Consider the following 16,729-nt stretch of genomic DNA (forward strand, 5'->3'; position numbering starts at 1 on the left):
CTACCAACTCTTTATCTGCCATCTTCCATCTCTCATTCATTGAGTGCTGCTACCAGGGGCATTAGTTCCCTGGCACTATTGGCTTGTCCTGTGTATGGGTAGAGCAGTCTCTGATGGCCAGAACCCTTCAGGCCTGGCAGCTGGAGGTCGGGCTGGTGCGTGTGACAATGGTATGTGCTAAGGCGTAGCGGGCAGGGTACCAATAGCATCGGCTATGGAGGGCTGCCGAGCTCCCATCTCTCTACCGTACAGGGAGTGCTCAGCCCTGTGAAACATTGATTATCCTTCTTACCACTGAAAAGAACTCCAGGCCTCATTCATTGTTGGCAGAAACTTAAATGGTGTGATTACTACGAAAAACAATGTGGTGGTTCCTCATAAAATTTAACAAACATAGAGTTTCTATATGACCCAGCAATTCCACTCCTAGGTATATACGCCCCCTCCCCCAAACTGAAAACAGGTGTTCAAACAAAAACTTGTCCACGGGTATTCACAGCATCGTTATTCACAATAGCCAAAAGGGGGAAACAACCCAAATGGCCATCAGCTGGTGATGCGTACCCCTACGATGGAATACTACTCGGTCATAAAAAGGGATTAAACACTAACACATGTTACAGATAGGTGATCCTCGAAAACATTATGCTGAGTAAAAAAAAAAAGCTAGCCCTTACCATATGATTCTATTTATATGAAATGTCCAGAACAGGCAAATTTGTAGAGATAGACAGTGGATTAGCAGCTGCCAGGGGCTGAGGAAAGAGGGAATGGGGAGGAATGCTAACGGGTATGGGTTTCCTTCTGGGGGGATGAAAGTGTCCTGGAATCGGATGGTGGTGACGCTTACAACACATTGCGAATGTACCACATGCCACTGAATTGATTAAAATGATACATTTTATGTTATATATATTTTCCCACAATTAAAAAAAAATTAAAAAGAGCTGTAGGTATTGCACAGCCTGAGTTGCAGGGTATACTGTTTCCCAGGTGGGAAACAAACCCAGAGTGTGGTGTGTGTACCCCAGGATCCCACAGCCGGGTTGGTCCTCCTGAGGGGCTGCTTCTGGGGACACTGGGCAGAGGTTGGGCCCCACAGCTTGGCTTCATTCCTGTCTGAATGGTGCACACAGAGGTTGCTTGAAGCCTCCCTGATGGGGAAATGAGCTGCTTGTCCTGGAGAAACCAAAGCCAGGCCCAGCTTCTACAGCAGGACAGTTGGGCTGGGGGTATGTGCCCAGTGGGAAAATTGCGGGGTGTCTTGTCTTAAATATAAGATTAAATTGGCACCTTTAATTAGTACACTTAGAAAAGGTCACTAGCAATTACCTGGGACACAAAGAAGGCATGAGCAGGCAAGAGCCCGTGAGGAAGCTGAAAAGGACCATTTTGAGCAGCACATAATTGAGGGGAAAATGGATAAAAGTCCAGGAAATTACAGGGTGGGTGACAGCAGCTGACGGCCCCATCCCTGTCCTGCCCAGCGCTCCCCTTCTTGGGAGAGCCTGAACATCGAGCCTGAGAGAGCCATTTGGGATACTGGACCAAGTTGTATGACCTTGGCTGGAGGGTCGGTGTGGCCCTTCCGGAATCCCATCGGCCAGCTGGGAGCTTGGCCCCAGATTCTCCACCTGGGCTGGGCCCTGAAGGAGGTTGGCAGGTGAGGTTTCCAGTCCAAGGGGCTGCCGTGGACTCATTGCTCTACTGGGGACAAGCAGGGCCCCCACGGGCCTCAGTTTCCTCATGTGCAATCTCCCCAAGCCTTGGGAAGTAGCTCAGTGTTCCTCAGACTTTGCCACTAAAGGACCCCTGAGGGTATCAGAAAGGAACTGTGTGTCCCCGACAGTCAGGGGGAGGCTTGAAATTCTTTCACAGTTTTAGGTTGTGTCTTTAAAAATGAATTGAGGGCTTCCCTGGTGGCGCAGTGGTTGAGAGTCCGCCTGCTGATGCAGGGGACACGGGTTCGTGCCCCGGTCCGGGAAGATCCCACATGCCGCGGAGCGGCTGGGCCCGTGAGCCATGGCCGCTGAGCCTGCGTGTCCGGAGCCTGTGCTCCGCAACGGGAGAGGCCACAACAGTGAGAGGCCCGCGTACCGCAAAAAAATAAATAAATAAATAAAAAAGCTCATCGACATTCTCTTCTAGATAAAATTCCCAGAGTTTAGAATCCTTCCTTCCTTAGCTATTAATAGACCATCAGAGCTATTCAGTAAATATGAGAATCAGTATGTGGGAAAGAAAGAGTGTCTGTCTCATTTTATAGGGTAAATTGAGGCTTTAAAAGAAGTGATTTGCCAAAGGCCATGGTTCTAACCTAACTACTCCTTGAGAATCAGATGGAGACTATAGACCCTCTCTGCAGAAAATGGCACACTGTACACTCAGAACATTTTGCACAGTTCCTGGCAGTTTAAGGACCTCTTGAAGCTAAGGTGACCGGCTGATCCAGTTGTCTGGGATGTCCTGGTTTTAGCACATATCCTGGGAAATGCCTCAGTCCTAGACAAACCAGGATGGTTGATCGCCCTACCTGAAGCCTACCTTGTGAGGGATGCTGTGAACCCCAGGAGAAGATGACCTACTCTAGGACTTCTTAGGCAGGGCTGTGGGCCAGGCATCCTGATGCCCAGGGTGGTCTCTGGCCAGGGCTTTCTTTCTTGGTGAAGGCAATACCATAGTCCTCTGATTGAGGACAGGAGCTAGACTTTGTCACCCAGCTCTAGACTGGAGTTCCCTGAGGGTGCTCCAAATCTTCGTAACCTCTGTGCACTCTAGTGGTTACCATAAGGCCAGCACCTAATCACTGTTGAATGAATGCCAGGTTTTGTAAAATTTTCTGAATTAGAAAATATTGCTTTGTACTTTTCCTTTTCTATTGTGAGATTTAAATATATTGAATGTACCACAGGTTTGTTTGTTGTTTTTAAATCTATCTGCCTAAAAAAAAAAAAATCTATCTGACTGTTCATGGATACTTTTTTTTTTTTTTTTTTTGGTTTCCAGTTTTAGGCTATTATGAATAAAGCTTCCATGAACATTATTGTACCAGGAAAAAAAAAAAAAAGAAAATATTGATTCCATTTGCAAAAGACAGAAATCCAACTCAACTTACTTAGGCAAAACCAAAAAAAAAAAAAGAAAAAAAAAGGGGAGGGTGATTTATTAGCTCATACAGCTGGGCAGTCCAGAGGATGGAGCTAATTGCTAATTTCAGGTATCGGTTGGCTGCAGACCCTCAAACCGTCAGGAATCTCTCTCCATGTACCATTTGGCTCTGTTTTCCTCCTTGTTGGCCTCAACCTCAGGCAGGCTCTTCCTCTGGTGCCAAAGATGGCTGCCAGCAGGACCAATTTAGCAACCCCAGTGGAAGGAGAGCGACTCTTTCCCAGTTCCAGCAGACTTCCAGCAGAAGTCCCGGGGTTGGCTTTGATTGTCTAGTTTGGGTCACATGCTCATCCCTGAACCAATCACTGTGACCAGGGAGATGGAGTGCTCTGAGTGGCTAGGGCTAAGTACTGTGCCCATCTTGGAATGTAAGAATTGAAGGGTTGGGAGCTTGCACTCATCTGAGCCACTTGGAGGACTCCTCTAAATTAAGAAAAGAGGACAGGCAGAAGTCACAGAACGCGGTGAATGACAGTTCCCTATTACACACTGTGACAAGTGACCAGGATGGAGGCAGGGAGCCCGGGACAGAGCCAGAGATGCACAGGGGTCTGCGGTAGTCAGTGACCTGCTGGTGGTCTTTTGGGCGGCTGCTCCCCACAGGGACTCAGCCACCTGAGTAAGGTGCTGAAGAATGGATTAACCTCCCGTCTTTGCCCTCTGCTCTCTCCTGCGGGTACTTCAGGTTCCTCTGTGACCCAGTTGCTGGCCCGAGACATGGACAACGACCCCCTGGTGTTCGGCGTGTCTGGGGAGGAGGCCTCCCGCATCTTTGCCGTGGAGCCTGACACGGGCGTGGTGTGGCTCCGGCAGCCGCTGGACAGAGAGGTATGACCCGCCGTGACCTCTGCCCCTGGCCTTCCCTAGGGAGGCAGAAGCACACATTGGGGGAGGATGGCTTGTCGTCTTCTGACCCTGAAGCAGCATCTTCCTGCCTGAATGGTGTCCCTCTTCCAAGGCCAGTGCTGATATCTGGACTTGGGGTTAGAATAGGGTGGTTTGGGGTGTCTCCAAGTAAGGGGCAACACTGGATAGGCAAAAGGGACAGTGACCTCGGGTTCATCCCCTGTAGAACAGCGGCTCCACGGTGTGTGCACATCTACACCCCCCCAACAGATGTTCCCCCAAAGGACGTTTTCCCGAGACACAGGTAGCCCTTAGCACGTTAAGGTAAGAGTTTGAACAAAACCCCAACCCCTGCTTTCTCCTCACATTGAAGTGGCCCCAGAGGTGATTTGCTCAAGATCACACAGCCATTTAGAGACAGAGCCCAGATTAGAACAAGATTCCTGACTCCTAATCTACTGCTCTTTTATGGGAAGGATCCATATTCTGAACCTACTTCCCCAACCCAGAAGGCAACGCTTATTCTTTAGGGAAGCCTTCAGTTATCCAGTCCCAGACCAGCTCCTGGGGCAATGCTGGCGGGTCTCCAGCACCAAGTAGGGCTCCGGACTCAGGGCCTCAGCTCTCCTCTCTAACTCTGACCTCCTCCCTCCCTCCGTTTTCTTTCAGACCAAGTCCGAGTTCATGGTGGAGTTCTCTGTCAGCGACCACCAGGGGGTGAGTGTCCCCTAAGGGCCCTGCTTCCCTGGGAGGCGGGGTTCCTGAGCCCTTGGGTAGAAAGAGGCTGGAGGCTGATGCTAGCTCCCCACTCTTGTCTTGCCAGGTGATCACGCGGAAGGTGAACATCCAGGTCGGGGACGTGAATGACAACGCACCCACATTTCATAATCAGCCCTACAGTGTCCGCATCCCTGAGGTAGGGGCCCCAGGGTCACACTTGAGGGACATTGGGGGCCTGCTGCTCTGGGGCCACCGGGGAGGAGGCTGATGCTGGAAAAAGGGCATTTCCAGCTCCTCTCCGGCCCACACCTCAGCCCAGCACCAGCTCTGGTCAGGTTGGTGACTGAGCCAGCGCCTCTGAGGGGGCCTGTCTGCTGGCTGCGGGAGCCTTGTGCCTGAGAGAGGGCCTGCCTTCGATGAGCCCTCCCAACTCCAGCCGGAGTCAGGGACAGGACAGAGGTTGGGAGGGGCAGGTTGCACGTTTTTTCCATTTACAGCCAGTGTGGGCCTTGGGCAGGTACGTTGGCAGGCCTAACCCCAGGCCTCCCGGCTTTGGCTAGAGCAGGTCCCCCAGGATGCAAAGTGCATGCAGTACCTGGAAGGGGCTTTCTTTCTTGAACCCTGCGCTGTCTTGCTGGCCTTCGGCTGGTTGTCTGTGTATCTCAGTGTATTTGCATGAGTGCGTGTGGGTAAAACCACGCCATTGCTGGTAATTGAGAAGTGCGCATCATTGCATTACGAACAGTTCGTTAATAAGCTGGCTGCTGGCTCCCGATGGCCCCAGCGTTCTCATTGCTTACTGTCCCTCTCCCTGGTGGCTGATGGCAGTCTTCTGGCCTGACAGCGATTCAGAGACCTTGAAGGTGGAGGGTAAAGAGCTTCTAACTGGGTGTCCCTCAGGCCTGCCCTCGGGGCTCTAGGTTGGGTGGCAGCAGTAAAGGTTTGGGATGGGAATGATGGGAGATGGAATCCACTGGGGAGAGGCAGCCTGGCACCATGGCATTGGAGTTCTAGCCCCTTTATGTTATAGGTCATTGGATCAGGAAACTGAAAGAGGTTTAGAAAATATCTATTCAGTTTATAGATGAGAAAAGTGAGGCTCAGTGTGGGAGAGTGACTTGCCCAAGGGCACACAGCTTTGACTTTGAGCCTCCTGACTCCCAGGGCAGCTTCAGATTCCTCAGGGATGAAGAAACCTGATCTCATGCCTCTAAGTTCCGGTTGCTGGCCCTCCTTACTCAGCTGTGAGCCAAGGGTCCTGTGCTTGTGCCAGACAGAGTGAAGTAGGACAGATGTGCAGGTGGGACACACCAGAGGTACTCATGCCCTTCCCCTGATGGGGTGGGACATAGGGAGAGAGAGCCTGCCGTCCCAAGCATGGGGACACGGTGCCCTGAGCTGTGGCCGGTGTGCCCAGGACTGCAGCTTGGCTCCAGGCCCCCGCTCATTTGGAAGTCTCTCTAATTTAATGGTCTCTACGTGCCAGCCTGCACTCTATTCCCGGGCTCAGAAACCAAGGGCACAGCTCGGAGTTAATGAGCCTTGCACCCATTGCTCAGCTGCCATCCTGGCAGGCATGGCTGCCCTCTGCCTTCCCTCACGGGGGGCAGCAGACAGCAGCAATAGCAAGGGGATGAGGGGTCACATCTCTGCTTCCCAGCCCTTGGGCCAGGGCCAGCCTTTTCCTCTCTCCCTTGCCAGGAGAAGATGTGACCTCCAATACCACCCTGTTGGAATCCCCCAGGATTCTCCAAAGGCCTCTGCCTCCAAGGAGAGAGCCTCTTCAGTCATTCATTTTTTTAACAAGTATTTACTGAGTGTCTGCTGTGGGCTTGGTGCTGTGCCAGGCTCTCACTGCACAGAGACCTGGGAGGCCAGAGGAATATATAATGAGGGGAGCCAGAACCAGAGGCCAGAGACCCCAGGCCTAGCCCCTGCTCTGCTCCCAGATTGCTGGGTCCATTTGGGCATGTCACTTAACCTCTCTGGGCCATGGTCCTCCTTATCTAATAAAAGCAGAGGACAGGTGGGATAAAATGGCCTGCCTCCTGCCCATCTGATGCGGAGAGGGTAGGCCAAGAGGGGCCGGCTGGAAGGACACACAGTCCTTGGAAGAAGCCCTGTGTGGTTTACTCGCTTGCATGTAAACCTCCCTATCAGGTCACTTCGGTGGCCTGATACTCGATGCCCTGCTCAGGGCTGCTCCGTGTGGCCAGCGGGGATGTGGTGTCAGCTGGATGGAGGCCTGGCCCCTCCTGACCCGAGGTGGCTTGGCACTGACCAGCCCTGGCCTGGGGTGGTCACCTGAGCTAGAGCTTAGCTGCCTGGCTCAAGCCCCAGCTGGAGTACCAGGGAAGAGTCTGCTGGTCCTGGCCCAGAATTCAGGCAGGGGTCTCCTGCTGACATTGAAGTCACCCTGGAAACCCCAGGCCCTTGCCCTTGAGAAGCCCGATTCAGTGAAAGAGGCCCTATGGATGTGAATAGGATGAGAATGCAAACCAGAGAGACAGGGGTCACTGCAGACCCTGTGAGGCATCAGTCTTGAGGGGCTGCCAGAATGATCAGAGAAATCTCAACAGGCTTCCAGGAGGAGGTGGGTTTCCAGGAGAAGCTCGCCAAGGTGAGCAGCGGAGCTCCTGTGTTGTATGGTGGGAAGAGGGAGACTGGAGGTCAAGACATCTGGGTTCTAGTCCTGATTGTGCCAGCAACTGGCTGGGTGAGACTTCAGACCTGTCACTGCCCCTCTGCTGGCTTCAACTCCAACAGCTGTTAAACTGGGGAGTTGGGCCAGGCCCCTTCCTGGACTGACATGCCGTGATCTGAGGAGGCATCCCAGCAGGAGTGGCTCCTTTCTTATCCTCCAGTGCTTCATTATTCCTTGAGGGCTGACAAAGACCTCCAGTGGCTGCCTCCATCCACTCAGCTCCTCTTTTGGTCATCCTAGCCACCTGCACACCATCCCTAACCTTCCCAACTTCCACTCCCCCCAGCCCTAGGGGCCCTGATAATGTTTGGGTCTGTTGTGTCCAAAACCCAGGGATAGGCGTGGGGAACAAGTTACAGGGAGGTAAATCTAGGTCTACATATGGAAGAACTTTCTAATGAGACCCACCCCACAATCTACTCCCCTGTCCTGCTGAGGATGTACTGAGCTCGCCATCCCTGAAGTTATACAAGCAGAAGCAGGAGAACCCCGTGTTTCAGAAGCCATCTAGTACTGAATGCCGGAGAGGTGATGAATCAGAGGCTCCCAAACATACCCCATCAGAATTTCCTGGGGGACTGTTGGGAGGCATATTCCCGGGCCCCTGCAATTCTTTTTTTTTTTTTAATTAATTAATTTATTTATTTGGCTGCGTTGGGTCTTCGTTGCTGCGTGCAGGCTTTCTCTAGATGCGGCGAGTGGGGGCTACTCTTAGTTGCGGTGCACGGGCTTCTCATTGCGGTGGCTTCTCTTGTTGCGGAGCACGGGCTGTAGGCACACAGGCTCAGTAGTTGTGGCACGCGGGCTCTAGAGCACAGCCTCAGTAGCTGTGGTGCACGGCTTAGTTGCTCCGCGGCATGTAGGATCTTCCTGGAGCAGGACTCAAACCCGTGTCCCCTGCATTGGCAGGCGGATTCTTAACCACTGCGCCACCAGGGAAGTCCGCCCCTGCAATTCTGAATCTGTAGTTGGGGGACAGCTGGCCCAGGAAGCTGCATTTTTAACTCCATGGTGACAGCAAGCCCTGGGGGATAATATCTGTGGCCCTTCCCCATCAGAGGGTTTCTGAGAGGTGCTGGGGTAGCCCATCTTTGAGGGGAACTCTCAGCCTGTCAACAGCTGCCTAGAGGCATCACCCACGGGGACCCACGTCCTCAGGCCTGGAATAGGAGCATATGGGAGGCGGGTCAAGACCAGGCACTGCCCCTTTCCTGGGAGAAGCTCACCTACCCCCTGCCCTCCCAGCCCTGCCCCCTCTCCCTTTGAAAGCCCCTGCCTAAGCCGGACAGGTGTGTTTTGGTTTGTTTGTTCTTGGTGCCCCTCCTGCCCACCCCTCTCCCCTCACTAAGCTGTTCTACATGTAATTATCCATTTTATCAGGGTGAAAGGCCCTGCAATTCACTTGTCGAAGCCCTAACGAGGCAGAGGCAGCGTGGATGCTTTCAAGTCCGTAAAGAAAAGGGAAATCCTGCTAGAATTGGCAACTTAATTCACCAAGCCAGCCTTGACAGACCTCATTAAGCCCCTGTGTATTCATTTCAGGCTAATGGCTGTCATGCTGACTGCTGTTTGATTTGCTGTAATAGACTTTTACGGCGTTCCAATTTGCTCAAACGTGTTTGCCTGTGTCTGTGCCCAGCGACGCTGCTCCAGCACCTCTGTTAGGGGTGCGTGCCCACCTCGCTGACCTTCAGTGTCCCTCCAGCTGTGCCCTGGGGAGGTGACCCTCGGGCCTGGGTGTTTGGGCAGGAGGATGGCGTGAGGTTAGAAGTCAGATGGTGCCAGGTGGCTCCTCGGGTCAAGGAGGGCCTCTGAAGTGTCAGGGATGGCCATGTCGTTGAAGTTCTGAGAAGTTCAGCCTCCTTAGTTGGGCAGTGGAGGCTTTTATCCATCTGGCCTCAACCTACATTTCTCAACTTATCTTCTGGTATTCCTCAACACGAATCCTCCTGTCAGCCAAGGGGCTGATCCAGTGCCTCTGAGCGTGTGTCTGTGTCTCTCTCTTTTCTTTGTAAAACACACTTTGTACTGTTCTAACTAGTACTGGAGTGTTTCCTTTCTTCTCTCAGCCTAACTCTATTCTGCCTATCCTTCAAAGCCCAAATCTGATCCGCTGTGCTTTGATCCACTCAAGTTGTTTGAAATGAACACAAACATTTGTTGAACAGCTATGGAGCAGGGCCCAGGGATTTTCAGCTGGCTTGGATATGCAGGGTAGAAAAAACAGACTCTACTGTTTGCTAGCTGTACAACTTTGGAAGGAATCTAACCTTTATGGAGCTCAGTTTTCTTATCTATAAGATGGGCAACAATATTTGCCTTGTGGGGTTATTGTGAGAGCTATAATAAGGCAGGTAGGAAAAGCCCTTAGCCCAGTTTTTGGCTCATAATATATTTTAGCCACACCATAAGCTACAGAATTGAGCCACACTCAGTCACCATAAACTACTGGTGATTGAGACCAGGGTCTTTGTGCTCAGGGAAGGTAATTTTACAGAGAGAAAAACAAGTAAGTAGATGTCTAACTATGTCTAAATGTATTAAATGCTATGGTAGCTTAGAATGTGCAAAGTAGGGTGGAGAGGACTGTGGAAGGCGTGACCTGGTCTATATATGGGGGGGCTATTTGTTTGGGACCTTAGAGGATGAGTAGGAGTTTGTTAGTCAGAGAAGCAGATTATGTTGTCTCTGAATATTAGTACTTTCTGTGATCCTTTAGCTTCTTTTCATATATTGGAATTTCCCAAAGAGGAATATGAACTCTAACTCCTGACCAGAGATCCTGCTGAGGCGGGACAGTGACTGTATAGGTGTGTGTGTCCCTTGCAGGTGCCCACTGTTACCTTGTAGAAACAAAGCCAGGCTGGAAGTGGGCCTGGGCCCTCTGGGTCCCTCCCCAGTTTCTGTGATGGACAGGTCCTGCATAGATCTTTGTCACCCCTGGCTTTGGGTGACCAGCTGTAAGGTCGGATGAGGCTAGAAGTGGGGACGGGTGGTGCTGGGACGAGTTGACAGGGGCCTGAGAGACTGAGAGTCCTTGCCTGAGCCTCAAAGCTGGCTGGGGACAGGGTCGGAGCCAGAACCCAGGTCTCCTGGCGCTGGGTCCCACTAGGCCACACCATCTCTCCATGTCACTTAATAAAGACAAATGAAAGTTACTCCTTGTATATCCTTACTAGAGATGGGAAAACAGGGAGAAGAGTATTCCTGTCAATCTTCTGTCAATGAAACAAAGTAAATAATTCATTTCTATAATGATAATAATAATTTGATGTTTTGTTGTAATTAAGAGCTTCCTATGTGCCCAATGCCATACTTCCAGTGTGGGAGCTTACTGAGTCCTCACCTCATGGGGTAGCCACTCATGTTCGCATTCTACAGATGTGGACGGGGAAGTAGAGAGGTTATATAAGTTGCCCAAAGCTAGGCAAGGATGGAGCCAGGATTCAGAGACAAGTCTGGTTACGGGTCCTTTGGCAGATAGCTTCAATTCTACCTGCAAAATGGAAATAATTGTATTGCCTTGCAAAATTGTTGTGAGGATTAAAGTGTATGGGACCATGTAAGAGAAGTACTTAGCATAGTGCCCAGTGTAAATGCCCAATAAATGCTCATGGTTGTAGTTGTTGTTCGTATGTCCGTGTCTCCCGTCAGACAGAACAGTAACAGAGCTTGGCCACCTGTGCGTCCTCAGCACCCAGTCTAGGACCTGTCCCTTGGACGTGAACTTCACGAGTGGGCAGAGCCCTGCTGCTTCCTGTGCCTCTTGGGTGGCTGGGAGGACAGCGGGAGCATTTATGCAAAGAGCCCGTTGCTGGTGCTCACTGACGCCCTCTGTTGCCTGCCAATTCCTGAATCTCAGCCATGCCATCCCATGTGCCGTGGGCGTGTGGGGAGCCCGGAGTGGCCCAGAGCCTGAGGAGGCGGACTTGCCAAACTTATTAGCACCCACTGGGCCCTACAGCGGTGCCCCCAGCTGCCCTCCTCAAGGAGTGCCCATCAGATGCTGAATGATTTATAAACTGCATCCCCGGTTTGCAGAGAGAGATGGGGGGTGAGGGGGACTTCCACTGGCTTGTGCCTGCCATCCCCCCTGAGGTGTCAGCTCTGCTCATGAGAGTGTCATCTCCCACGCCAGGAGAGGCAGACCCTTGACAGGCCATATTAATTTATACCTCGGGACCACGGTACCTGGGGGCTCCCTCTGCATCTATAACCACCCGCCTATTGATCTGGGAGAGGGAGGCCAATAAATCATTTCAGGGGCTCTGGATCCTGCTGGCTAGAGTCAGAGTAGTTTGTTCTAGCCAGGTGGCAACCCTGGGCCGTGTCTCTGTGTCCCTCGGTGAGCAGCCGGTGCCTGTGCCTTTTCTGGTCTCCCCCTGTTATCAGCACCGTGACGGATACCTGGAACCCCTCCTTTCTCCCAGCATGCGGGTGTCTCAGCCTGCAGCAGCAAGGACAGCGAGCTTTGGGCTTGTAGCAATGAAGATATGCATATGCGCAAAGCAATAGGGCTGCCTCTTTCTACATTCTTGAGGTTGTGGTGTGTGTGTGTGTGTGTGTGTGTGTGTGCGCGCGCGCACGCGCGCACTTATTTAAGTAATGTCTTCTCTATGTCCTAGTGTTTTCACTGTCTTTCATTTGTCCTCATGACAACTCTGTAAGTCAAGGGAAAGTTATTCTTCCCATTTTCAAGATGAGAGAAATTGAGGCCAATACAAGGTGACCGTTTTCCCTAAGTCCCCTGGCATCAGATATGCTTGCAACTAGAGCCACAGTCTTTCCCTCTCTCATTTTTCAGCATCTTTGCATGGCTCTTTTTGCAACTTTGCCATGACCTGCTGTGGTTTGCCAAATGTTGCCCAGGGAGACGAGCTGGGGACTCTGGGCTCCGAGCACAGGCTTCCTCCCATCCAAGGCTGGATGCTGTCACACAGCCCCATGCACAGGCTATGGGGGTTCAGTGGAGAAGCTTCACGCAGAGCCCACTGCCCACTGTCTGCAGTGAGGACCATCCTCAATGGTCAGGACCCAGCCATGGTCATAGCTGTGCCCCTTCCGTGTGACCTGCAGGGTTAGTGTGCGCCCAGAGGTAGCCTCCAAGACTTCAGTCACCAAATGCGCATGCAACACATTTTCGTGAGAAGTCGGAGACCCACACATGGGTAAATGCCAGGCTGCTCAGCCTGCCTGCAGGGAAGAGTCAACATCTTTCTGCCACCTCCTCCTTCGTCTTGGGTGGGCACCCGGGAGGGAGTAAATGGAGTCCCACAAAACCCAGGCCCAGAGAGCTCAGCCTAGCCACACAGTCCGAAGCTCCTTGCTCCCTCCTCCACCCTGTGGAGTGAAACCCAGGGCCCCCCATCCCCCGAGATCCCTGTGGCAGCTCCTTCCATGCCCGTGGGGTGTGGCCAGGGCTGTGGGCACCCACCCCCACCCCCAGCACGAGGAAAGAGGACAGTGTGGCAGCAGGAGACGGAAGGAGCCCAGATGTGATTGAAATTATTATTTTGTCTGAATGGTAATAATGTTTTTAATTATGTCGGTTTCCTCACCGATTCTCACTGGGAGTCTTTGGGGGCCCATATAATTCCATTGCAATGACTGCAGGACCCTCTGCCATGAATATGAAGCAGGGGACCGTGTGTGGAGCCCAGCTCGTGTGCATTAGGGATTCTCTGGCACGTGCCGGGATACCTTTTATTGTGCCCCCCGCCCTTTAAATAAAGAACCTCTAAATGGAAGGAGATGATAGCTGCCTGCTGGAGATGTTCCTGCAGCACTGCTGGGCTGTCAGCCTCGTGTGCCGGAGCCCATCTGGCGTCTTTCATCTCCCTTTCTCTTTACTGTCCTCCTCTCTCCCGTGGTGGGGCCCTGTTGGAGGAAGGGTGTAAAACTCCTGCCTGCACCCCTTTTCCTCCAGGCAGTGAGGTCTCCTTACACCTTGGGTGGGAGAACAGGTTTAGGAAACAGAGGGTTGAAGAAGGTCCCTTGTGCATCCAGGAGCAGCCATGGCTTCACTGCATCGTGAGAACCTGAGCCCCATCTGTGACACAGGGACCCTGGTCCCTACTGCAACGCTGTGATGGAGGCAGGCACACATGGGCTCTCGCTCCACACTGGGAGGCCATGAACAAGGGGTTTAGCCTCCCGGAGCCTCTGTTTCTTCATCTATAAAATAGGGATACATTGAGGTTGTTGTGAGAGTTCAGTGAGAGCATGTATACGAAGAAGCACATCCACAGGGTAGCTGATCGGCATTCCTGTTGTTCTGAAATGTTCCCAGAGAACTTCAGGAAAGTTGCTTGGAAGGCCAAGGAGCTCGACAGGTGGGCTCCGTTGCTGTGTACTGATTGGTTGATATTGGGGGTGTTAGTGGACAAGAAACTTACAGTCCAGTGAGAGACAGGAAACATGAGGAAAACATGAAACTAAGATGTGACAAGGAAAAAATGGAAACAGAGTCACCTAGAAATAACTAGTAATAGGCAGAGAGCATTTCAAATAGACTCCTTGAAGCCAGCATCAGAAGGACCGTCGAGGTGACTCCATCCCACCACACATTCTGTAGAGATCAACAAAGCCAGAGAGGGTCACATGTTTGCCCAAGGTCACCTGGTAAATCAGTCCCTGCCCTTGGAATTGCTTCTACACCCATTCCATCCATCCTGGCTTCTAAACCCCACTCCTGGGCCAACCCTCTGCCTCCTAACCTTGGCCTGGCCTTTCTTTCCTGAGGTGGCCCCAGGCCCCCTCATGGACAAGAGAGGCCAACCAGTCCCAGGTCTGGGTGCTGAGTCTTCCTCGGGCGGGCTCAGCCAGTGGGCAGCCCCTCCTGTCTTGTCACCTGTCCGTGCAGCTCAGCAAGTTAAAGTGGGGACAGCTGTAGCCTGGAGGGGACAGGAACCCCACCACCTGTGGCTGGGTGAGTCGCTTCCCCCTTCTAGGGCTCAATTTTCCCCTCTGTTAAATGGGACTGTTAGTCCTGAGCCTGTCTACTGCATAGTGGGGGTCAAGGTCAGGACGGACAGGAAGGCCCTGAACTTAAAGCCTCATGCAAGTAGGACAGATTAACCCCTGGGGTATTTTCTCCGATGGCCCTGCAGGCTTCATGAGTTTTCTTTTCTTTTCTTTTCTTTTCTCTTCTTCTCTTTTCTTTTCTTCCCTCCCTTCCTTCCTTTCTTTTCTTCCTTTTTTTTGAGTCTACGTATTACCTAAGCATACATATAGAGACATGAACAATCGTAAGTGTTCATAAGTTTGAGTTAATTGCGAAGTGAACATATTTGTGTTACCACATCTGGATCAAGAAACAGAACCTCTCCAGCTCCTAGAAGCCCCCTTGTGACTTTTCCAGTCCTTCCTCCTCCCTCCAGAAAGTAAGCACTGTCCTGACTTCTAACCCCATGGATTACTTTTGTGCATTTTCATTTTATAGTATACATTCTATTAGGTTTTTATCATCACCTAAGACCCGGGGTAGAGGCAGCCAGCTTCGTCTCGGAGGTCACTTCCCACAGTTGTTAGGTTAATGGTTTGAATCTTGGTCTCACAACTTATATCTGTGAGTCCGTAGGAAACTTCCTGTCTCTGATGGAATGGGTGTGGTGCTGATGCAGGGCTGCCACTGTGCAGGGGACATGAGATGAGGCATGTGCAGGGCTCAGCCTACAGCCCACACACGGCAAGGCTGGAAGGACTATCACCTGTGGGCATCACCTCTAGGCAGCCCCTCCCTAGTCAGGGGTCATCTCTGCAGGTGGATATGGAGCTGCCTGAGTGCTGGGACAGGAGGCTGCACGGGACACTAAATGCAGTGGTTGAAACTTGGGTTGAGAGGAAGGGGAAGGGAAAAAAGGATGTGGGCCCCTTCCCTCATACAGTCTCCTTCGATCCTCTTAGAAGTCTTTCACCTGGTAAGAAGGGTGTGCTTGTCCTCATATTATAGCTGGAGAAATGAGCCCAGAGAGGTTAAGTGACTTGCCCAAGGCTACACAGCTAGTCCCAGACGCTGTCTTCTCTGTAACTGCCCCCCAGAGTGAGTCCAAATGCATTTTACCCCCAGCGTATACACTTGGGGTTTGGGGTTTATTGTAAGCCTGCCGGCTTCTGAGAGGGCAGCCTTGGGTCTGGAGAAGGTGGATGGGGGGAGGTGTTTGGTTGAAGTGACCTTTATTGAGTTCCGGCACCTTCAGGCTTCCACAAAGCTGCATCTCCTACCAGCAACCCAGTCTCAGGCCTGCATGAGAAAACACAAAAATCTTTAAAGGCTTCTTAGCAGCTTGAAGTGATTGTTTTGTATTTTTCCCTTCTCTATTCAGGGCTGGGGCAGGGCCAGGGCAACGGGAGAGGAATAATAAATCTCCCAAAGCATTGTCTTTCTTCCCACCTCCCCAAACCATCAGATCCCCCAAACTCAGGGGCCACGAGACCTTTTCAAAAAACAACAAAAAACCCACCCAACACAGCCCAAAAGATGGAGATGGAGGGAAACGCAACAGCAACTATTGGCGCGGAAAGCCGTAAATGGTGTGGAAGTAATGCCTAAAGTGTGCTGGCGATTACGGACATTTCCACGGAGCCACGCTCGAGCTGCACGGGTCGGTGACAGCAGCCTGGGGAAATAAATAAATAAGTGAGCAAGCCTGGGAGATCCCATTAACTGTTGCTGTGCAGGAGGGAGGTTTGGGGCAGGTCACTGGTGAGAAAGGAAGGAAGGTAGACAGGCTCATGCATTCATTCTCCCATCCGTCCATTCACTCAACTGTACTGAGTCCCTGTGATGTGCAAGGGCTGTCACTAAAACCTTTCCGTGGTGTTCTGAGGATGGTGACCAGAATCCCACCAGGCTGGCAGGGTCTGGCCCCAGCCCCTTCTTCACCTCCCCTTGGCTCTGTGCCTTCTTGTGCCTTTACCTTCTTTCTGGTGCCTGAGGGCATTGTGCCACAGGGCCTTTGCACTGCTATTCCCTCCCCGCTTTTCATGAACCATTCCTGGTGTGCTCTGTTCCCAAGGCCTGATGCTGAAGGCAGCTCAGAAGTGCTGGCGAGTCCCCCACCAAGGCCTTCGGAGAAGGGTTGAGGCTGGTCTCACCGGAGTTGCAGGCAGCAATGGGAAATGAGGGCACCTCACTCAGGGATGTTGGAGGAAAGGGCGTCATTTAATGGGACTGGGGTATGGTAGGTAGAAGAGTAGCCCCAAAGATGTCCACATCCTAATCACAGGAACCTGGGACTATGTTACCTCACTTGGCAAAAGGGATTTTGCAGGTGTGATGAAGTTATGGGC

General features: G+C 52.0%; 1 protein-coding gene across 2 annotated transcripts in view; it reads left to right on the forward strand.

The window, feature by feature from the left end:
- The window catches only part of CDH23 (cadherin related 23), a 394,909-nt gene that overhangs the window by 61,597 nt on the left and 316,583 nt on the right, over window positions 1–16,729 (forward strand). For both annotated transcript variants that reach the window (XM_089897635.1, XM_089897636.1), the window contains exons 3-5: window positions 3,854–3,996; window positions 4,684–4,731; window positions 4,838–4,930. In XM_089897635.1, coding sequence (XP_089753761.1) covers window positions 3,854–3,996; window positions 4,684–4,731; window positions 4,838–4,930 — 284 coding nt within the window. The remainder of the gene's footprint in view (window positions 1–3,853; window positions 3,997–4,683; window positions 4,732–4,837; window positions 4,931–16,729) is intronic.

This window comes from Delphinapterus leucas, chromosome 16, assembly GCF_059928025.1.
Source record: "Delphinapterus leucas isolate spDelLeu-1000000601 "Yukka" chromosome 16, BTC_Dleu_Yukka2, whole genome shotgun sequence".
Classification (NCBI taxonomy): Eukaryota; Metazoa; Chordata; class Mammalia; order Artiodactyla; family Monodontidae; genus Delphinapterus; species Delphinapterus leucas.